The 23,351-nt window shown below is 38.7% G+C and overlaps 4 protein-coding genes across 5 annotated transcripts; 2 read left to right on the forward strand and 2 right to left on the reverse strand.

Moving 5' to 3' along the window:
* Positions 1–4,006: 4,006 nt before the first annotated feature.
* LOC135589252 (vicilin-like seed storage protein At2g28490) lies at positions 4,007–5,807 on the reverse strand. The gene is made up of 5 exons (XM_065081530.1): positions 5,432–5,807; positions 5,118–5,299; positions 4,950–5,030; positions 4,549–4,881; positions 4,007–4,447 (listed from the first exon to the last, which is right to left on the reverse strand). The coding sequence occupies exons 1-5, from the start codon at positions 5,769–5,771 to the stop codon at positions 4,007–4,009; spliced, it is 1,377 nt and encodes a 458-aa protein (XP_064937602.1). The 5' UTR covers positions 5,772–5,807.
* Positions 5,808–8,262: 2,455 nt separating this feature from the next.
* Positions 8,263–9,894, reverse strand: LOC135680444 (pentatricopeptide repeat-containing protein At5g15300-like). The gene has a single exon (XM_065194325.1). The coding sequence runs from the start codon at positions 9,892–9,894 to the stop codon at positions 8,263–8,265; it is 1,632 nt and encodes a 543-aa protein (XP_065050397.1).
* Positions 9,895–10,676: 782 nt separating this feature from the next.
* Positions 10,677–11,407, forward strand: LOC135589253 (probable calcium-binding protein CML32). Its single transcript, XM_065081531.1, has one exon. It carries the CDS (start codon positions 10,684–10,686, stop codon positions 11,308–11,310), a length of 627 nt encoding a protein of 208 aa, XP_064937603.1. The 5' UTR covers positions 10,677–10,683; the 3' UTR covers positions 11,311–11,407.
* Positions 11,408–14,243: 2,836 nt separating this feature from the next.
* On the forward strand, positions 14,244–21,835 carry LOC135588827 (uncharacterized). Of its 2 annotated transcripts, none has more exons than XM_065081165.1 (5): positions 14,244–14,765; positions 15,155–15,270; positions 19,533–19,776; positions 20,149–21,312; positions 21,416–21,835. In XM_065081165.1, the coding sequence occupies exons 1-5, from the start codon at positions 14,397–14,399 to the stop codon at positions 21,611–21,613; spliced, it is 2,091 nt and encodes a 696-aa protein (XP_064937237.1). In that variant the 5' UTR covers positions 14,244–14,396; the 3' UTR covers positions 21,614–21,835. The 2 variants fall into 2 exon arrangements, with proteins under 2 accessions (XP_064937237.1, XP_064937236.1); XM_065081164.1 differs by having other exon boundaries at positions 14,246–14,765; positions 21,413–21,835.
* Positions 21,836–23,351: the final 1,516 nt, after the last annotated feature.

A 23,351-nucleotide genomic window follows, 5' to 3' on the forward strand; every position in this document is an offset into this window, starting at 1 on the left:
AACTATGTCTAGTGTTGGCTTAACATTAATTATAAACCTAGAGTTTTGATCAAATAGCATAACATAAACTTCTGTCTTAAATCGATTGTCCACTACTTTTTTTTGTTTACCTCTATCCTCCTGCGCTGCGCAGTCTGAGAGCTTTTGAAAGTCAAGCATGCATGGGATGGGAAATGGAGTGATCACTTGCATATGCATGCTTCATATTGATGCCAAAAACTCCTCCCAAGGAGCAGCAGTGAGGAAGAAGCAAGCAAAAACCTAGCTAATTATAAAAAGGCCTCTTATTGGAAGGAGTGAGAGAGAGAGAGAGAGAAGCTGACTGACCTAAAGGACAATCTTGTGGGGGGGATTGTACACCTCTTTTTCTCTAAGACTGTTCACTCTCCTGTTCTATTCTGAGCCTTGTTGTTGTGCCCACCAACTACGTACGCTTGCTTTGTCAGCACACATGGCGCTGCTGTGTACCGCAAAGCGAAGCCCTTCTCCTCTGCATGGCATGCGGAGCTCGAAAGAACGCATCCCCACATTACTGTAAGGCGTGCAAAGCAAGCTCAGAAACCATTCTTTGGTGCGTACGTACCTTTCTTCTTCTTCCTCTATATATCCTCCGTCGTGACGCGTCGCTCTTGCCACACTCCATCTTCTTCTTCGTCGTCGTCACCAAACTCATGGCCATGGCTAACGCTGGTCTTCAAGAACCAGTCCCCATCTCTCTCCTCCTCCTCCTCCTCCAAAGAGCTCGTACAACAGCCTATTGCATGCTCCTGATCCCATCGAAACCCCACATCTCTCACCCTTTCTTGGGATAAAGGAGAACAAGGAGAGGTACTCGACATGGGGAATCAAGCTCAGTGGTCCGATCGAGGGTTAAGTTCCATGTACACGCAGTTGGTGTCTGTCTTTGTCAAGTTGGCTTGTGGATCTTGTTTTGACCAAGATGATTGATTAGTCTGTGAAAGGTACCGAGATCTTTGTAGCATGATCAGTTTGAGTACATATCGATATGTAGAACTCCATGCTTCCATGACACTGGTTGTACTCACTGTTCATAGAAATGAAATCTATATATATATATATATATATATGAGAGTGAGATTTCGTGCCAACAGCCACTTCTCTCCACGAAAACTGTGTTGTTTTTGCTTCATCTCCTTCCATCCTCAGCTTTTGTACAATAGACAACCATCGGTTCCTATTACTTTCATTCTAGCACATGTTGTTTTTAATGGATTATGCATGCATTTTAATATGCCAACAAAAAAACAAAAACAAAAAAGTAGTTTTCTGTATGTCATTTAAATTTCTTTACATTACATACACATATTAAGTTAGATCGGCTGGTAATTTAGCTCATTTGCGTAATTGATTACTCAGACTAGTAAGATTACGCCATGATTTGAGTATAAGAATCATGCGGGCCAAAAAACCCTCGAATAGTACTCATATGTTACTTGTCGAAAGTGAGTGACAACTCATATGTCACCTACGTACATATATGTTAATCTTATGTCAATTTCACCATTAACGCGAAAGTAAAGTAATCAAATCGGAATATATCACGATTTTTCTAGGTCGAACTTTTTAGCTTTACACGATGGATCACTGGAGTTATTATCTGATGGGTAAATGTGGGATCTCAAGGCAGTATAAGTCGTCACAGTAGTGTTGAATTATTTTGTTGGATTAGAAATCACTAGGATCATGATCAAAATATGGTATCTCTTATCATAGAGTTGTCATACTGTGATGAAAATAATATAAGATAAAAATAATTATAAAAAAAGTTTTATCGAAAAAATTTTATTGAAGAAATGAAAAAACTTAAATATATTAATATGTCCCTCTCCTATTTATAGGAAGAATTTCTCTTAACAGAATAGAGAGATTTCCTTATATAATTGGAGAAATCTTATCTATCAATACGACCTATGCCTACAAATACTTGATTCTCCGGGAAAACATGATATTCAATTCAGAAAAATGAGAACACAATACTTGATTTCCTGATCAAAGTCGGATTTGTACCAATAGCTCTCTAACCTAAGCATAGTTTCTTTAATCGAGTCCTATCCTACATAAGAAGGCTTATGTCATTCTTGAATCATACTGATCAAAGTGTGACACGTGTAAGTAAATTATTTATATTAAAATTTTGTTATTGAGTTTTTCTATTTCTGATCATAACATGAAATTTTAATCACATGGTTTTAGTTGAATGAATTTTATATTTGATATATTCAATTTTGAGCATCAATATAATATGATCAAAATTGATCTGATTCGTTTTCAAAGTCTTAACACATCGATAAGAGAGAGATTCAAAATGCTTTAAAATACATGATTCGAGATTGAGGGAGAATTTGTTTCTTCAAAATCAATAAATGTTTGTGTCTTATTTCAATTCATTTCCTAACAAGTGTTATGTTTGGAATGTGTCTGTCTAATTCGACAATCAAGTTAGCATTTGTACATTCTCGGCAACCAAAAAAAAAAACAGTATTTAGTCTTAGTTTAATAAATTCAGAATGAAAATGTGTCTAGAGATCATTTTATATAATATTTGTTTTGTAACTATTATCGATTACAAAAATATCTGAAGAGAAAATATTCTCCTTAGATGTCATGATGATGTGATATATCGAATTGATTTGTTGTAATCTTCAGATTGATTAGACTTCACCTGCCGGCCAAGTCCTAATCGATCAACTATTTATACTAGCACTGATTCTATTAGGGCAAATCTCAGTCCAAGTGAAACTCAAAATTAAAATTGACCGGACTAAGATCGGATCTGAGTTGTGTTTACGATAATATGAAATCTGATATGTTGGTGAACAAATGTCTTGTGGCTAGGAAATCAACACGGATAGGTCCATAGGCTGATTTTGGGAGCTTTTTGTGCGGTGATTCGGATGATGAGATACTCGAGCTCTCGGGAAGGAGTGCCGATTGGTATTGGTCAGGATCGGGGCTGTTTGGCGACTCTTTGATGTTGCCGGGTGAGTCGTGCTCTCATGCCGAGTCCCTCATCGTCGACGAGTGATAGCCCTTCTGCAAAATGACCTCCGCCGAGTGGTACCCGATTATGGTCCATCCGACGAGCAAGTTAGTAACGAGAGTGATTGCTCTTTTCCTTCTCCCCTTTCCTCTTTCCCCTGGTCGGAGGCCAGTCAAGGATTTTATACTATGGCGTGAAGGCTAATGGTGTGTCAGACGACACCGCAGGGCTCTAACTTAGCGTGATGCATCGGTTGTGACGTGTTCATGCCAAAATATACCATAATCCTTATTCTAATTTGTGCTGGGACTTAGTTTTTGAGAATTGTAATCATATGATATGTAATTTACTCTAATTTATTTATTTTGCATCTACTATGATATATATATATATATATATATATATATATATATATATATATATATATATATATATATATATATATATTGATAGGACATATATGAGGTTTTTTCTCAACTTTTGTTGATTATTTGTTATTTATAGTGGAGCAAGGAGGAGCATTACCTAATTTTATATATTTTTAATTTAATCATTAAAGCTTGATCTAGTTTTTGTAAGAATATTTATGAACATTTAAAATTTATTTTAATTAAAATTATTATTATTAACTTTAAAGTTATGATTTTGTTGAAATATATCATATTCTATGCACATGTTTAAAGTTATAATTTTGTTGAAATATAGCTTAAGTTCGATGCTCACTCAAGTCAGCAAAAAATCTAAAGATTGAAATTAAAAAAATAATAATTTCAGACATTATATTTTTGGAATAATAAATTCTTTGAAAAATATTCATCCTTCAATGATTTTGATTGAATTGAGCTCCATGAAAATTGTTAGATAATATGCAGACTTCCAATGACAAAGAACACGATGCTTTATTAAAAATGCCAATTAGATAGTATGTCTTTATTAACACCACGCTAAGAGATCAGAAGAACCAAAAATAAAGCCTAGCAGAAGAAAACAAGACATGATAGGAGGTCACGCAAAGACACCCCTCTTAAGCTGCAACACCTCTTCTTCTTCCTCGGCCTCCTCGGGCTGTTGGTGATGCCGGATGGGCAGTATGACAGACTCCCTCTGAGCCTTCACGAGCCTTTCCAGCCTTTCCTCGCTGGTGCGGAACGCCGCCGCGAGCTCGCGTCCCCTCATGCTCCGGAGGACCGAGCTCGCCCCGATCAGGAACTGCGGGTGGTTCCTCCTCGAAGAGGTCGTGAAGCCGAAGAACTCCATCGGTGTTCCACTCGACGCGATCTGGCAGAAAGGGAAGTATTGTGGGATCCAGAACACATCGCCTTCCGACACCTCTGCATTCATGGCATTTGAACCGTTCGGAAAGACGACCTGGATCGTCCCTGAGCCCCTCAGCACCACTCCGTACTCGGTCGCCATGGGGTTCATGTGCGGAGCCAGCATCGATCCCTGCACACACACACACACCATATATATATACATGTATAACTTGTACTTTTGATCTTTTAGCTTGATGTTTTTCCCATGATAAATCAGGTGTATCTACTGACTGCGGTTAGGTTAACGACATAGACGCCGACGCCAGTGCTTCTGAGAGGGGAAAAATCGTCCTCGTCGATGGCGGTAGTCCACCCAAAGCTGTTCCGATAGCTTGGCTCGTTGTCGTAGAGGTTGTAAGCATGCAGCGCTCCAACAGGCTCACCGTTCCCCGCTTTCTTTTTGTCAACCTTTCCAAGCAGATAATCTACAAGCTTTTGCTTTGTCCATGCACTGTCGTCATTGTCGTCGTTGAGATCAGGTCGTTCACTCGACTCCCCGCTCATGTAAACAATGGCGCCGCCCCTTTGGCTCTGCATCATCCGTTCTAATTCCTCAGCGGTCACCTGGGAAGAGTTGAAGATTTGATGAGTACGTCAAACCAAATGGTGAATTAACGATCGAGGTAGCTCACATTGAAGGCAGCCGTGAGGGTGTTGGTATCAAATCCAGCAAGCACTGAAGTCGGGTTCATTCCTCCACCGATGAAGAAAGACTGCCAACGCATTCATTATGACCTCAAGACGAAATGAGATCGAAGAAGGAAGAGGAAGGAGTACACGGGTGCAAAGATTCGACTCACCTGGTGTAAGCTGTGTCCCATGCTCTGCGTTGTGTCGATACTGCAAATCATTTGGGACCTGTCGCTGCTGTGAGTGTTGACGATATAGAAGGTGGATCCAGCTGGGATTACGCTGACATCGCCCCTCCTCAGCTTCCTCTCCACCAGCTCATCCTTGTGGATCCAGCCAACCTTTACCTCCCCTTTCACCACGAAATCAACAATAGAATCACATCACTATATATTTCCTCGCATAACAAACAGATTTAAACATCGTACATCTGTAGAGAGAGAGAGAGAGAGAGAGAGAGAGAGAGAGAGTCAGATTCATATACCTCTATGTACGAAGACGACGAGATTGGCATCAACGTACTGTGGCACTACAAGGCTGTTGGGCTCCATTTGGATGAAACCAATGTGCATGGGGCAAGGCTCACTCTTTGATCGATATCTAGACACGACGCGAATCTCACCGGCGTCGGTCCTCGCCACCGTCCTGGATCTCGCAAGCAGGAAGCGACCCCGGAGGGCTCTTCCTCCCCCATGCGCTTCTTCCTCCTCTTCTCTTTCTATTCCCCTCTGTCGGAATCCGCTCGCCACCATCAGACACCAGGAGGAGAGGAGCAGCAGCGTTAGGATCGATGCAGCCATCCGACCTCCCACAGCCACCTCCATCTACTACGCCCTCTTCCTTCTCACCCCTCTGCTCTCTTTGGATGCTCGTAGATATGTAAGCGATGTGAGAGTGGAGAGGGACTGAGGGTATATAAAGGATCGACGGGAGAACATGGTCTTGACACGCACAATGCTTGCATGGGGATGTTGGGGGCTACGTGCAAAAATACCAATTCCAGAGTTGGGATTCTCGGAGAGATCTTCTCCTTCAGCTTTTTAGCTGCATTGACTGAAAACTTCGACTCGATCGAATAAATATTGCATACCTCTCATAACATGTCGAGTAGTTCAATCATGTTATGTTCCATCAATTAGAGTTTTCGGTTCTATATAAATTCATGAGAGCTACGCTACATTATAGCAGGAATCAGACCTTAAAAAATAAAAACCTCAGCAATGCGGAGTGTTTGCTAGAAATTAAATTCAACTTTTAAAAGGAATTAGTTATGATACTCATAAGAGATTGAATTCATGTTTAATGAAAGTTTAAGATATTTGATATGCACAAAATGTTGGAACTTGAGTCCCACATTCACAGTTAATGGACCTCTTTCTCACTCTTTTACTCTCCTTTAAGAAAACTTAATAAATAATTAAAAAAAATAAATTAGTTTAAGTTTATTGATATGCATTTTAGTTTCATTAATTAAATTTGGGTGTAAGTTTAGAAACAATACATATTTAATTTATTTTATAACATATCGAGTTTTAAAATAAATTAAAAAATATATTATTATACTAATTCACCCCTTCTCTTAATGTCATTAAGATCCTAATAGTTATATCCTGATAGGTCATTTATAAATATAATGAGATATCTCCCTCCACAAAAATAGAGAATATGAAATTATTCGTAGATATAAATATGAATAATCTCAAGTTATTTTTTATTTCTTATTATTATTATTTTTATATATTTAGTTTGTTTTCCTTTAATATAATCTATGCAAACATCAAGATTAGTAAAGTTTAACTCTTTTAAAATATTATTCCATAGTAGCAATCTCTATTTCAAGCAATTCAGGATTAGTCTGACCAAGCTTTAGCCCTTGCATAGCAGACCTTATCCTTCAGTGGAGGCATTTCCCAGAGTCCATACTTTACTGGCATATTGTACAAGGCAAAATAATTGTGAGAGAAATATAATATATACCTATTAAAGTTTGAGTGACAGATGTTAAATAGGTATAGATCAAGTCATATTCCAAAAATTATGGTGACCGGTTTGTACAATGCTTTTTGTTGACTCAGTGTGTTGCAATGCCCCTAATGTTTTCGAGTACAATTGTTCTGACTTCTTGCATCCAATGTTAAATGCCTCCATCATTCTCCCTTGCAGATATTGATCGTGACACCATTTAAGATCATGGGCACATCATGATAGATTCAAATTCTAACAATTTTGATCTTAAACAATTACTCAAGAGCTACTTCAAAGAGAAAGACATACTCCTTGAAACACGAGATTAAGCAGAGAGATGAGAGAAAACCAGATACATGGCAGATAAGAATTATCTGAGAACTAAAAAGCATTACTTGAGCATTTCTAGGAAGATCTTTCAATCTCATCTCTTGAACTAAGTGTTGTACAAAAACCAATTATAACTTGCATCTTATTGGATGAGCATATTGAATCATCTATTTTCAGTATAAAAGAACAATTACCACGAGATTAAGCAGAGAGATAAGAGAAAAACAGAAGCATGGCAGTATGTGAGAACTAAAAAGCAATGCTTAAGCATTTCTAGGAAGGTTTTTCAATCTTATCTCTTGAACTGTGTTGTACAAAAAAACCAGTTATAACTTGCATCTTACTGCATGAGGTATTACATAGTGAATCATCATCTATTTTCAGGATAAAATAACATTTACCTCATCAACTATCATAAACACATAAGAATATGATTATCAGCTTCTCTGAAATAGGATGTAGAGCCTCTTCCAAATCTTCTTTCATTTTTCGGTTGAACTCCTTGGGACCAAGTGAGAGCCTTCAATAAGTTGGAACTGGAAACAATATGATGCGCGATATATGGTTTACGGTTCATGTTATTTCTTGTAGTTCGCTAACTGCCTAAACTTAGCCTTTTCCATGTCTCATGATTCTCCAATACATCTCACTTGACCATACACGATAAAGCATATGCAAAGCAATATTCATGAATTCCCAATAACCGGAGAAAAACTCAAAGGAAAAGATGCTCTTCGAAAGCCAGCCTTTTCTGAACTCACCAGCAGTGATTTTGCAACAAGACAACCATTTTCAAGCTCACCAAAGATTGGATCAGTTGTGGAGGAGCCAAAACCAGATTCCACAACATCTATATTGATGGTTTCTTGCTTCCAAGTTTTGCTAAACTAAACCAGTAATCATTTGTTTGGAAGATTCACATTGGTATCTATCTTGGACCAAGAATCAAGCCCTGCACGCGGCATGCCGCCATTCAACAGGCACATTCAAGACATGTCAATTCCTGAAGTTCTTAGCCTCTTAGATCAGCTCAATCTTACTACAACCTGGAAGCTTTGAAATGCTACAGCCTATCATCCCGGCTCTCAGTCGTCCAACATCTGCCCACCTTTCAGCTTCTGCGTAGATGTTCGACATTATAACACACTCCGCATCACTTGGAGACCCCAACTTAGCAAGCTCTTTGAATGCCCTCTCTGCCAATTCAACATTCCCATAGACCCTACAAGCACTAAGAATTGTCTTCCACAGCACTACATTGGCCTCGATAGGCATCTGCTTAATCATTTGGTAGGCTTCTTCCACCAGGCCGCACCGGCTCAGCAGATCAACCATGCAACCGTAGTGCTTTATATTAGGCTCAATCTTGTACTCCTGGATCATTCTCTTGAAGAATGCTTGTCCCTCCTTTAAAAGCCCTTTATGGCTGCAAGCAATCAATACCCCAAGAAAAGTGATCCGGTTTGGCTTTGCTCCCCCATGGCTTGCCTCCCTCTCCATCGATGCGAACAGCTCGAGAGCCTCCTCAGAATGTCCATGAACAGCCAAAGCCATGATCATCGCATTCCAGCAAGTCACATGTTTCAAGCCCATAGTGTCGAACAGTTGTTTGGCCATCTTCAAGCTACCACACTTTGCATACATATCCAATAAAGCGTTGCCTACATACCCTTCAATCCTATGGCCATTGTTATTTAGGTAGAAATGTATCTCCTGACCCTGATCGAGCACACCGGCCTCGGCACATGCCCCAAGAACAGACACGATCGTCAGTTCAGTCGGCTTGACATTGCTCGCCCGCATTTGCTTGAACAGCTCCAACGCGCGCCCGTAACTCTTGACCCGGACGTAACCCGCGATCATGGAGTTCCACGAGATGGCATCCTTTTGCGGCATCTGGAGAAAGACCCTGTTCGCAGCAGCTATATCGCCGGAGTGGACGTATCGCGTGATCATGCTATTCCACGACGCGACATTCTTCTCGGGCATCGAGTGGAAGAGGCGGTCCGTCGCGTCATGGTCTCCGACACGGTGGTACGCGGCTAACATGACATTCCACGAGACGACGGTCTTCTCGCTGGTTTCGTCGAACAGATTGCGGGCATCGTGAATGTGGCCGCAATGCGAGTACATGGACATCAGGGAGTTGCGGACCAATGCATCAGACTGAAACCCGAGGTGGAGGATCCGGCAGTGAATCTCAGAGCCCTTCCTGGCGAGGGCGAGGGCGAGGGCGACGGAGGAGAGACCAGCGCCCTCGGCGTCGGCGGCTTCGGAGGCTGCGCGGGCACAGGCCTTGAGGAGGAAGGGGAAGGTGAAGGCAGAGGGAGGGATGCCGCGGCGGGACATGAGGTTGTAGACGGGGATGGCGCCGAGGGGAGATATGCTGCGGGAGTAGGCGCGGATCATGGGGTCGCAAAGGTAGGGGATGGCGGGGGAAGGTGCGGCGTCGAAGAGTGAGCGGGCGTGGTAGAGGCTGCCCCAGGAGCGAAGGGCGGCGAGGGTGAGGAGCTTGGCCTGGAGGCGGGGGCAGCGGGCGAGGCCGGACTTGAGGAGGAGTGCGTGGGCCTGCAGCAGGTGGCTCATGGCGCCGCATTTTCCCAGCAGCACTGCTACTTGGTCGGCTGTGTAGGAGACGGTTTTCATTACCATCATTTCTGGCTCCAGTTCGCCATATTTGATTTTTAATAAGTATATTATTTTAATTAAAATTGTAATAATATCCTTGAATCGAACTAATTTAAGCCCAATAGCTAGTTAATTTTGATCAAATCTTTTCGGATCAAGTTAAGTCAAGTTTTAGTTGGTTCGATCGAAACCTTGGTCCGCGTCAAGTCGATTGTGGTTGGATCTTTTCCGATCAAAGTTAAGTCAAGTTTTGGATCAGATATGTTACTTAGTTACAATCTTACTCTTAATTGATCTCATCTTGTTAATTGCTATTATGATTCAAAAGGAGATATAAAGTAGACCGGACCGATTCAAGATTATGAAAGGTGAAGTAAAGATGAGCTTTTAGAAAGCCAAGCAAATAAAATAAAAATGAAAATAAGATATTTCTTCTAAACATTACGACTCCAATCTTCCAAAATTAGACCCAAAATGAAAGAAGCAACCGCAAGAAATTTCATTAATTGAACCGGTCAAGAGGAGACCGAGCCCAAAACCCATATGGGATCAAACACGTGTAGCGTTTCCATCTCTTCTTTTTTATTTTATATTTCCATTGCTTTTACATATATCTATTCCATGACAAGTTTTGAGATATCTCAATTATAAAATGCATATTAGATTACGCTTCTTCATTCCGATTACCAACCGTTGAAAAATCCAATAATCTTGCTGATTTCTTATATATATATATATATATATATATATATATATATAGTTTTGTGTTTATTGGTTTTATCCACAACAGATTAAAACCGCATCACTATAAATATGGCGATCGGGCAAAGGGCAATGAGCCAAACCGTTAGTTCGCGACGAGATCCCACTAAGATGGCGCACTTGACGCCGCCGGTTATCACGCCGGCGCTCGCCCGCACGGCCGCGCCCTCCTTCCGCCTCCGCTCCACCAGCTTAAACTCCGTTCGCCTCCGCCGCGTCTTCGATCTCTTCGATCGCAACGGTGACGGCGAGATCACCGTCCCGGAGCTCCACCTCGCGCTAGACCGCCTCGGCCTGGGCGCCGACCTCGACGAGCTTGCTGGCGCCGTCGCCGCATACGTCCGGCCCGGCCGTGCCGGCCTCGGCTTCGACGACTTCGAGGCCTTCCACTGCGCCCTCGGGATCGCCCTGTTCGGCGACGGCTCCGCCGTGGAGCCGAAGGCCGAGGAAGAGGAGGAGGAGATGAGGGAGGCGTTCCGGGTGTTCGACGAGAACGGCGACGGGTACATATCGGCGGCGGAGCTGCAGGCGGTGCTCGACAAGCTGGGGCTGCTCGAGGGGAGGAGCATCGACGGGGTCCGCAGCATGATCTCCGCCGTCGATCGGGATCGCGATGGACGGGTGGATTTCTTCGAGTTCAAGAACATGATGCACACCATCGAGTTGGCCGCCTCTTGATCCAACATTCCGTGTTTCCCGCCTTCAATTTTCTTCATATTTTCCCCCCTTTTTTTTTCCTCCTATATTTTCGTAATTAAATATCCATTTCCGGATCGAGCTCGAGCTGGGATTGTTTAAAATCTAGTTATTGTTTTAATAAAATTTATAATAAAATCATAATTTAGTAGGCATAGCTTCCGAAACAAATATAAAAATTAAATTATTTGATAAAATAAACGAATAAATAACATATAAATTTAATGATATGAAGTAGTATCCAATGCGTATCCCCATAATCCATGATAACATAGAAAAATTATATATTATATACACCACAGTAACTAAATTCTAATTAGTAAAGATTGATGCAACGATCAACAAAAAAAGAATAAATATGAGTCTCACATTTTCGATTTGTCTCCGTTAATGTTCCTTATTATTGTTATTCTAGTAAAGAGACTCTATTTTTTTTTTCAATATATCTAAAATCTCCTCTTTTCAAAACACAATATTTTTAATTAGTTTCTATTTTTTTAAACAGGTGTTTTAGTTTAGTATAAAAAAAACCTCTAAATCCATTCAAATGCACTATAATCTATATCACTTAAATTTAAATACTCATCAACCTTAATGATATAATAAAGGATGATAAATCCATTTTTTATCACTTAAATTTAAATTCATGTCTATATATTTTGAAAAAAAACATGTTATTATATTTATTTGATAATAATAACAACAATGGTAATGATAATAATATGAAATATTACTCAATTTTATTTATGTCTATATATTTTGGAAAAACTTGCATAAGTCTTTGAATGGACTTGATAGTTTTTTTTGTTATTGAACTAAAGTACTTTTACCAAGTATTAATAATTTCAAAATCTCACCAACAAAATTTATTACCGTTATTTTAGGTTTTAACCTTTTGTAAATGTTTTGTATGAAAAACTAAGTGGATTTGATATATTTCAAATTTAATTAAAATAAAAATTACAAGCATAAATTTAGGTATATATATATATATGTGTGTTCATTTATCGTGGGAAGATGATAATCAACAAGGGTTAGATATTATCGAATGTCTTTGAATGAACTAAGTTTTTAATTAATAATTCAAAACATTATAATTCACTCTAATTGGACTATAATTAGATTAAATATTAATTATTTTTATTATAAATCTTAAGATTCTATAAAGTAATTAAATGAGAGTTAGAATGAGTTCACTGGAAATTAGAAGTTCTTGGCATATTTTGAAAAATAAAAGATAACAAAAATTCTAATTTTCCCACTAACCTTAATTTTGTATTCATTTACTAGGAAATAATGATAATGAAAATAAGTTTATATTCTAATTTTCCCACAAACCTTAAGTTTTTGTTCTTTAAAGATTCTTTTATTCTTGAGAACCACTTTTTTCATGAAGCGTTCGTTGCCCTTAGCATCTTCTTTCTCCCTTATTTCTCCATGTTGTATCGTTATATTTCTTCTCATTCGGTTATTTTGGCATTTCTTCCTATATTACTTTCATGATCTTGGGATTTCTTTTGTCTCTCTAAGTTTCTCGTTTATGGTTTTGCTTCAGGCGGCTTCTCCTTTCCTATTATCTTTTCCTCTCTTCACGGTACGTTCCCTATTGCTACTGCACCTTATGAACTAACCTTCCTATTCTTTAAAGCTTTTTTTCATTGCCCTTGTTAGTGTTTTTTCTCCTTTATCTCTCTCTCTCTCTCTCTCTCTCTCTCTCTCTCTCTATCTCCTTATATTATAGGGTTGAGTATCCAAAATGTATACAAGTGATCTAAATGAGCTGAAATTTTGGGCAATGTCACTATATGCCATCTAAGATCAATTCATCAAATTTGAGGTTTTGAAGGACAAGCATTTACACTGTTCTGAAAAAAAAAATAGTTTTTAGATACACTATAATAGTTTTTAGAAGATTTTAGGGGTAGTTACTATATCGATAATTCATAAGTTTCTTTTTCTTAAGATTACTATATATCATAAAAAATAATATGAAATGATCATATACAAAGAACTTGTTGACCATATCTTTAATGAGAGTGTATTGAGATTAAATGAATAAAAACTTTATGACCACACACCCATCTGTTATCTAAGAATAAAAACTTCTTATTCTAAAAGTGATTATAGACGAAAAATATTGAAAAAGAATTCTTTTAACTATCCTTTACATTAACATTTATTTTTTATTGATACGTCTAAAATTAAAAAAAAGTATTTTACCAAAATTTGAAATTTTTTACTGATTCATTGATTTTTTTTTATTTGTTATATTTTGCATAAATATTGAAAAAGAGGTTTAAATTTGATAAAAAAATATTCGAGTACTATTTAACACAAATTATTTGTATATTTTATAAAAATAAATAAGATTTTTTTGAGAATATTTACAACCATACCTTTATAAAAAAATTAATGTTTATATATCTATGCATAAATATTATTTAAATAAGATAGGCACTTGGATTTTAGATTTACATACATACCTTCCAAACTGCGTTTCTTTTTTTTTTTTTTAATATTTTTACTGAATTTTTGGTTTTTTTTATAAATAATGTAAGCATTAACCACTATCATGTCTCTCTACATAACATGAATTGGTCGGAACAATTTCATTCATGGAAATGAAATGGTCGGACCGGACCGACAAGTTAAAAAAGGTGAACCGACCGGTCAAAACCTTCTGGGAAAAATAGTCGATCCAAAATGTGGGACCCACGTAAAAAGGCCCCGCTTCCCTCCTCCAATCGAAACAAACGTACGTGGATTTGTTGGGTGGCATGTTTTAGATCATGTGGTTTCCACTGCGACGCCACGTCGCTGTCCCCACCCTACCCCTCGTCTCCTCCAGGCTGTGAGAGACGACGCGCGCGGACCGGAAACGTCCCATAAAGCTCTGGTTCATAACGCCGCCTCGAATCCGCACCTTTTTTTTATTTTCTCCACGCCGTTCCTGCCATTCTTCCTCCTCCACCCACTCCTCCGCCGATCGCCATCCACCGGTGTTAGAAAGAGAGGAAGAGGAAGAGGAAGCGAAGCGTTTCGTCTCGTCTCGTCATCGAACGTTAACGATGGTTCCTTCGAGAAAAGATGGTCTCGGCCGGGACGGGGACGAGGACTCGGATCGGTCGCTGGACGGAGACGCCGCTGAGGGATACAGGGAGAACGAGGAATCCGGATCGGCCGCGGCCGCAGATCATCCCCTGGGCCGCGGCGGCGTCGTCGTCGAGAGGCTGAGACGCCTCCTCCGGGGAGAATCGGATGGCGATATCTCCCACGAGGGGAGCGGCGGCGGGGAGGACGGGGTGCTGCAGTGGCTCCATGCCCTGGATCTGCAGGTTCTTGGCGCCTGCCGTGCGGTTGAGAGGTCAAAGCCTCTTCTCAAGCTTAACGTCTCCAGCGGCCCCGCTGAAGAACGTCTCCTAGCTCAGCTAAGCCAGGTTCGTATCATTTACCCTCGTTAATCTTGGCAAATTCTGTTACGCGCAAGGTGGATCTACTTTTTTATTATATGTATTTGATCTAATAGCTATTCCTTCTCTTTTCTCCTTATCATAACCACACTTTAGGTCGAAAAAGACGTTATATCTCATAGGTCCAGCAACTAATTCTAATTCGGTTAAAAAAAAGTTGTAATTCTTGTTAAATTAATACTGCTACTTTGTTGTACTATATGATTAGGATGTTGTTTTTACTGTATGAAAATATGCAAGAACCTAGCTGGATGGCCTTTTATTTGCTGTTTGATTATGTTCTTTATATCCATATTATCCCCTTTTATGTTCGAATGAAAATTAATTTGGTTGTGGTTGATCCTATCTGTGACCAGCATTTTGAAGCATCGGAAGTGGGGATGCTGGCGAGGTGCTTGTATGTTCCTCTTGTTTCTGTTCGTGTAGGAAAGGTTAAGAAGCGAGGGAACATTCTATGCCCAACTGCTACAAGGTAATCAACAAACTTGTATTTATCAAAGATGTAAGGCTTAAATCGGTACCTACCCATGTCTGTCTCTGTTAGTTGATTTAAGTGGTTCAGTATAGTCATCTTTTCCATGTATTCTTTTCACTTTATTGTTATGCAACAAATTGATCGATTATGTTGTTCCAAGATTTTCTTTGCCTAATGTGAAATATGCTCATATTTGCTTCTTCCTTGTTCTTTATAGTGTATTCACCGCTGAGATTCTTTCTGTGAACATCTACCCTGGAAAGCTTTGTTGCTGTAATTTACATTTAGATGTCAACCAAAACAAAGTTAATAGATGCATGACTCTCATGTAATAGATATTAAAAGCAAAGATAATCTGATAAACTATTGCACTTTTGATAGTTCTCTATTTTCTTGCAGTGATTCTATATTTCAGTGCAGGTCAGTTCCTGTTTTCATTGTATTATGCTGTAAAACGTTAGATACCTTCTTTTAGATTTGTAATTTCTACTTTTCTAGAATGTAGTTTAATAGCAAAAAGGACCTCTTGTAAGCTTTTTCTTGATTTCTTAACCAAACAAGAGGTATTCAGTAAGTATGTACATCACATTTTCAAAGATACACTGCAACTGATCTAGTGAAAATAAAAATCCACCCATTTTCGGGTTGTTTCAATATGGAGCACTAGATTTTGCAACAACTTGTGGTCTAATTCACTTGGATCATAGTTGATGTTTGTGCAGGATTGACACATGAATATACATAATGACCAGACAAAATCCATCACTGGAAACATTCATATTCATGAAAAGAAGAATGGAAATGGAAAACAGAAACAAAAAAAAAGGGGTCATGAGTGTCACCACAACTTGGTGGAAACGTACATTCGTGAGAAAGAAAAAGGGTAGAGAAAATTGAATAAAGAACAAAAAGTCAAAAGTACTCATTAACACCACTACAACTTGGTGTCTCTAAACCTTTTTTAAACTCATGTCGGTGGATTCGTGTGATGTTTCGAGGCCAAGAAAGTTTGACATAAGTCTAGGAAATTTCATGACATCCTTAGAAAACGCAAAGTTGATATATTGAGTGCATGATTGTACCCGAGGAAGTGCATAATCATTATAGACTTGGATACAAAGTAAGAAGTAAGGATAATGAAACGATCGTCCATATTTTTCCAAGCTGACAGTACTTCTAATGAACATGCATGACTTCCATAATATTATGATAAATAGCGTAACTGATGAATCCTGTAATATGACAGTCTTCTTCAGGAGCCACACATCTAACACTAGTAGGGAATGCTATAATTTGAGTCCTTGTGAAGATCAATGTGCTTAGGTACTTAATAGTTTCTTCTTAATTATTTGCATGCTTTTGATATATGTATTCTCATTTGGTACTTCTCTTCTTTCTTGTGGAGGCTTATAGGTTCTGCTTATTGATAGTATACTTTTCTACTCATTATCCACACATTCAATTGATCTTTTTTTGATGTACCTAATCGTACCAGATTATATAATTTTAAACTGTTATAGCCGTGAATAAGTTTGAGATGTGTGAGTGCCAATATCTGCTTCGCTTTTGGTAACATTATATATTGGATGATATATATGTTATTGTGTTGTGACAAGCTACACTTTGGTGCTTTGTTTGATTAGGTCCAGTGAATAGCCCAGTTCATGGCATGTTTAAGATGATTTGTCCTATTCCTTTTCTTTATTTTCTTTCTAATAGTACTGTGGTTCTAACCTACACAGTATACTGCTAAGGATGCAAGTTTTGATTTAAACTTTCTATGTTAAGTTTAAGTAATCAATTCATAGTGGCTGGAAAATATACCTTAATTGTTGTTGTTTATAAATGATTACAGGATTCTATGTCTCAGCTTAATAGTGATGGCATTGTTCATCATTCCAAGTAAAAATGTCTTTTGATTTGTAGGTGAAGTGGGCGTGTGTGATGTTCTGTTAAGATCTCTGATTTATGAGCAAAGAAGGTAGTTTCTTACATGGACTTCTGGTATATTGAATCTTCATGATGATTATCCTATCCTAGTTGGATTTTAGCAATAGGATCCTCATTATTAGTGAAAACATTTCCTAGGATCTTTATATGCTTAGCTTTTAGTAAATATTTATATGATCTTTTAGCTATAACAAATTTCAAATTGATATTCTCACAGATTTATAGTATGCTAAAGGAATTTTATCTTTGTTATAAATTAGTCACTGCAGTCTTACAAATTTATAGTATGCTAGTGAGTTTTTATTTATGTTATAAGTTATTCACTGCATAAAGGTTCCTTTGTGTAGTATGTTAGCTGGTTTACATTGTTTTTAATGCCATGTCTTAATGGGATAGTGCTTTTCACTTATCAATTTTTTTATCTGGAAGTGCTTTATTTTGTATGTTCATTATGTGAAAAAAGAAGGTACTTGTATTTTGTGATTCTGGCTCTTCATAGTTTGCCCCTAGATGGAATCTTTTCTTTTAGGTTAATGGGAGCTTCTACTTTGAGTAGAAGGCTACGAGTCCTCCTTTGGTGTTTATTCTTGTTTCTACATCATTTTCCAAGATAACTCGGAGAAAGACTATGGAATTCTATTTCTTCTACATGTTGTTGATCTTTCTATCTTTCCAACTTCTTGCAGAAACAAACATTAAGCTGCTCTATCCAGTCATATAAGAGGGAAGTGAATCCACTTATCTTTTGTGGGAAATTTAAATTTTCCCTTGAAATATGATTAACTTCATCATTTCCTAATATAATGGTTAGAGTAAAAAAGAAACTCTTACAAGATTTCTTTGTGTCAATAACATGATATTTTGGTTAGATAGTCTAAAAATTAGAGTCTGTCTGATATTTTTTTTTTTCATTTTACTTGTTTCTTTTGCTAGGATCTATTGTTGAAAAAAAATATAATTAAGGTTTTCACTTCCTTTTTGTGATCTTGTACTTGGCTAAAATGATTACTTACGCATCCCCCTGTAAGGTAATAATATCACATTGTCACAATTTCAGCTGTTATCTTGTTGCATTCCTTAAGTAACTTCCAAATTTGAAATTTCTGCTCAGCATCTTTATTTTGATTGCAACTTTTTTGTCTAAGCATCAACTAATGCCTATTGACTTTCACCTAGATCAATCCTTTTTGCTAGTTTCAAGCTTTAATTATTTGCTTTTTGAAAAGTAGTTTTCTCATTTATAGATATTTGATTCATCTTTATATGAAGTTCATTAATTGAGACCTTCCCCAACCCATTCTTGCTAAATTTTTGGATGTTGCTTTTATGTCATTCTATAAATGCTTGGTGGTGTTATATGCATAATTCTTTAAAATGTACCACTATTTGATCTCTCTGTACTTGAAGTTCTTTTTTTCATGCATTTTGTCTAAAATGAACATAATATTCTAATACGAAGACCTTCGAGACCATTGGAATGGAGAGTACAACTAGATTTTGAAATTACTTCAATTCCCTCTGTTTACAGGAAATGGACTGTTTGTGAAGCCTATACTTGAAATTTATGTCTTTGAACATTGGGTTGGGACTAGAAGCAAACTGCAGTGATTTCACATTTCCCTTCATTTACAGCAATCAACTGGCTCTTGATATCAAATTTGATTAAGACCATTATTTGAAAGCATTGCTTTATAATTTGAATGTGAAGACTTCCTTGCAGCTTGCAGCAACACATCAATTAATATAAAACACCATTTTGTTATTAGGCCTTTTCAGCTTGATAAAATAAATTTAGTGCAGATATAACTTTGATACATGGTGGTTTCTACAGTATCCACTTGATGCAGATCTGCCTACTTGTAACATATTATCTTTCAAAATTATTTCTAGAGTATATGCATTGACTTGGGAATGATTGTTACAGTTGTTAGCACTCTAACCACTATGGGTCTGTTTGACAACATGAATTATCTATTCCAATATGTTATTCCTTTGAGGAAGGAAATGCTCTAAATCATCTTTGGATTTTGATTCTTGTTTATATTTTCATTCTGAAAAAGGAATGACTTTCTTGATCTCTCACTCATTTGCTAAGACAAGCAAAATACATACAATTTTCAAATATGCTAAAGTCTAAAATTTGCTCTCTGTTTTATCTTGCTTTAAATACTTACAATTGAAGTGGTTAGACTCTGGTTTATGGTCGAATTAACTATGAATATTATTTTCTTTTACATGCATTATTTTTTTATTCATGCTAAACATTTTTTGATAAATTGTTTAACCCTTATTGCCTTCTCTTTGTATAGGGGACAGTTGAATCTCAATCTTTTGCCTTCATCTAATATGCACATTTCATTCATTGGGGATGATGGCTGTACAGAGAGACTTGCTGTTTTGAGTAATGAATTTGATAGCTCTGATGTGATTATCGAAGAAATATCAGCCGATACCTCTGGTCGTTCCTTTCTGCTAAAGTTCCCTGGACATCAGGCCTTGTACTATTGGTGTTCTGAGAAGTCAAAGCTCCATGGACTCGAGTTGCTTGCTAAGGTTTGTTTTTGGTTTCTTTTCTCAATTTTCGTAGCATTCTGCAGTCAAGAAGCTGAAATGTCTGTTGCTGTCACTTTGTGCTTTTCTGATTTGTCAGTTTAGAACTTTGCATTTATTTCATAATTGAACATTAAAGTTGCTTGTATGACTTCATGCATAGTTGCATTGTCCAAAGCTTTTATCTAAACCCACCATTCAGGTGGGGCCATGGTGAATTATGCACTACTGGTGGATTGAACCTGTGACATCCTTGAAAGTAGTGGTGTTTTTAACCAACTGGATTACAGGCAATACACTAAAGTACTTGTAGTTGTAGGTTCTTGGTTTCAGCAACCCTTAATATCAGTAGTAATTGATTTATTTATGCAACAGATGAAAGATCTACTGAGAAGGAAGCCTTCTTTATCCAGTCTTACTGGGATCTCTGTATCACGCCTTGATTCATTTGCAACTCATCTTCGGGCATATCTTCTTGGGTGCTCGAATGCTGCCGAAGCTAATTCAGCTGCTTCATCACATGTTTTACATAGTGGTTCTACTACCAATCAAACTGAATGCCATTCTTCTTCATGTGCACTCTCCAAGTCGTCACGTTTGCGTGCTGTAGAAGCACATATAGGAAAGGTGCATTCGCTCTGCCAGGGCAGTCTTAGTCCGAGATTAAACACTTTCAAGGACGAGATGCGAAGACCGTATTCCTCTATAAGAAGTGGGGCTAGGGAGAAAATCAAGCGGCATGGAGATATCCATCAGATCACATTGACGAGAACCACTGAACTGGTTACTTCAGTTTCTGCTTCATGTACTGCTACCAGCAAATGTGAGGATGACAATTCAAGGAGCACTGGAGCGAGTTCAACCCTATCTTGTTGCTTGCCTGATGTCTTACCTATCCCTCTCTCGTCATTCAGCCCCATGTCAATTCACCTTCCTCTTTCACAGACCGGATCAAGTTCCTTGTATTCTCCTTACTACTGCTGGTGTCCCCCTTGCCCATCTTCATTGCAGTATGAAGTAGCCCCTTCACATCTGTTAGCCACATTTCCTGAATCCATATCCCTGCCACCATTGTCCTCGCTGCTGTCTGCAACTGCACCTGTAGTTACATCTGTGCCAGCGAGACTAACCATTGACGTTGCTGAGCTTCAAACTCTGACTCTCCCAAGTCTTGTCCCTGACCCACTAGTCCCTGCACCACTTTCTGTGTCGTCACTTACCTTGCCATGTTCGCAACAACTTCCAATTTTTATGCCTTTCATGTCAGACCCCATCGTGCACATTCCACTCATTGATGTTTGTTCTTCTGGTCAGGGTTATCTTGTCAGTGCTGGACCCGCTATATCTACAGTCATTTCACCTTTGCTTCCAAACCTTGTCAATCCTCTGATTCCAAAGACAGAATCTGTAGTGGAGAAAAATGCCAGAGAAACACTTGAGATGCTTTTGGCTTCAGCACCCATTGCATCAGGTCCACGGTTGATGAATGTTCTCCCTGCTGTTTTCAACAATTTAAGTGAGAATTTTACTTGTGACAGTGTGAGTTAATGCAGTAACTTGTCCTCACATTTACTTCTATATTGATTTCTTTCTGTTCTGCTTTTAGTTGGTACTGACTTGTTAGTATGCTTTGCCTCAGAAGGTGAACAATCATTCTGCCATTGCTGCTACCAGCAGTCAGTTCGATGTAGATACTATTTTGACCGACTTATCTTGCAAGGGTTTATGTTCCCTAGAAAAAGGTGCTGTTCACGAAGTTGATGATAGTGTGAGAGGCAACATGGAGGAGCATAATGAGAGTGAGGACTATGATTTGGCGACAAAAAGTTCCACACTTTAGAAGAATGGAATTGCACAGACTACTCGTTAATCAGGCTTACCACTTGTTAATCAGGAATATGTGAGCTTGTAAATCTCTGAAGGGTGAAGTGTAGAGCTTGCAGGCTATTAGATTTGCCAGTTATTGTTTTGTCTAATCCACAAGGAATGACTTCCGGCAGCAACATGTAATTAATTTGTTGTAATACTTTTTGCCCTTGGAGATCAATATCGGTCTTTGAAACTGCTTGTATGCTCGATGAACTGAGGCTTAAAATCTTGTTTGTAAATGTGGCGACTGTATCTATCATGGAATCTGTCTGTTGTTGGGCATCATGCAGGTACCAGCCTTTAAGAAGATTCTTATTGGTGACAAATTGATCTTATGCTAACTATCATGCTGGGACGGCAGAATTGAGCTTGAGATGACCTACAGGTACGCCTCAGCTGGCCTCAAATTTCCTCTTGAATATGTTTGAAACCAATTATTTTATTGGCCGTTGAAACAGGTATCGTTTATCCGTGCATTTGTGCATCCTGGTGATCTGAGTGGGCGGTTCAGTGTCTATGAAAGGTTAGACACTTTACCAGAAATAATTTTTTTTCTTTGGCTTTGGCTTGGCAATATTCTTAATGTTTGGATATTGGAATCGTTTTGCTCGCAACATGAACTTGCCAATATTCCTAATCTTTGGCTTTATAACCAATTGACTTGTCTGACACTCCAATTTCTTTAAAGGAATTTATTTTTTGAAGGACTTTAATGAGAGTTGATTTGCATTCTTTGAGATGTTGGAGGGCTTACAAAAGAATGTATGTATCTACCAATTGTGTTGATCATGTCTCTCACATCGTTGTCTCCTACATTGATTTGGACGGTTGAAGGGGCGAACCTGAGCGGGACCGTTTGCCACATTTTATCATTTATATGTTATTGAAATAAAGAGGGATAAAAAGGAAAGAAAACGCAAAGCTTCTGAGAGTCCACCCATGGTTTGATAGATTCAAATGGTGTTACTGATAGGAGTCATCTTATTTCTTAGTCTCCAAATGAAGATTAGGAAACAGAAGAAAAGAAGTTAAAAAAGGGGAAGAGAGATCGTTGTTGTTGTTGTTGTAATAATATTTCAAATATATGTTAGAGAAATTAGAGCATATATTTAAGATTACCTTTGTTTAAAAGGCAAGTTAGCTAGCAAAGAGACCACAATAACCGAATAATATAACTAACTGTAAAGCTGGCTAGATTACCCTTTGGTTGCCCTCTCTCTATAGACTGTCCGAGCAAATGTGTAGCGGTGGTGTGCACCAAGGCAAGGCAAGGCAATGGAGGACCCAATCTCAAACGCCTGCCTTTCCTTCTCCTTCCTCTCCTCTCCATGACCTGCCAATGTTGCAGCAGCTGATGCTTTTTTGCTTTTGTTAACAGCTTCATCTTTCTGGCTTTTCCGTCAGCCAGCCTCAGCAGGCGCAGTCCTGCTTTTCCTGTGGCCCTTCACCTAAGAAGCGATGATGTCCACCACCGCATTCCATCGACGCTTTTGGAGCAACGTTTCTCATGCCATGGGGTCCCTTCGTGAACCCCAAGAGAGTGGCGTGAATCATGCAGCACGACGCTCCATCAATTAATATGCCACCGTGAGTCCTCAGCTTAAGGTAAAGGGAGATGTTTGTCCATTTCTTTCTTTGGGATCACCCCGCCGCACGCAGTGGGATGATCTGTTCTCTCGCAAGTGTTGGTGGTGGGTAGAGAGGTTTGC

Source organism: Musa acuminata, chromosome BXJ1-8 (assembly GCF_036884655.1).
Source record: "Musa acuminata AAA Group cultivar baxijiao chromosome BXJ1-8, Cavendish_Baxijiao_AAA, whole genome shotgun sequence".
Taxonomy (NCBI): Eukaryota; Viridiplantae; Streptophyta; class Magnoliopsida; order Zingiberales; family Musaceae; genus Musa; species Musa acuminata.

Coding starts and splice junctions, on each gene's coding strand:
- LOC135589252 (XM_065081530.1), bottom strand. CDS start 5,771: ATGGAGGTGGCTGTGGGAGGTCGGATGGCTGCATCGATCCTAACGCTG. Junction 5,300..5,431: donor CGTCGTCTTCGTACATAGAG/GTATATGAATCT, acceptor TCGTGGTGAAAG/GGGAGGTAAAGGTTGGCTGG. Junction 5,031..5,117: donor TGGGACACAGCTTACACCAG/GTGAGTCGAATC, acceptor ATGCGTTGGCAG/TCTTTCTTCATCGGTGGAGG.
- LOC135589253 (XM_065081531.1), top strand. CDS start 10,684: ATGGCGATCGGGCAAAGGGCAATGAGCCAAACCGTTAGTTCGCGACGA.
- LOC135588827 (XM_065081164.1), top strand. CDS start 14,397: ATGGTTCCTTCGAGAAAAGATGGTCTCGGCCGGGACGGGGACGAGGAC. Junction 15,271..19,532: donor CTATGCCCAACTGCTACAAG/GTAATCAACAAA, acceptor CTCTTTGTATAG/GGGACAGTTGAATCTCAATC. Junction 19,777..20,148: donor GACTCGAGTTGCTTGCTAAG/GTTTGTTTTTGG, acceptor TTTATGCAACAG/ATGAAAGATCTACTGAGAAG.
- LOC135680444 (XM_065194325.1), bottom strand. CDS start 9,894: ATGGTAATGAAAACCGTCTCCTACACAGCCGACCAAGTAGCAGTGCTG.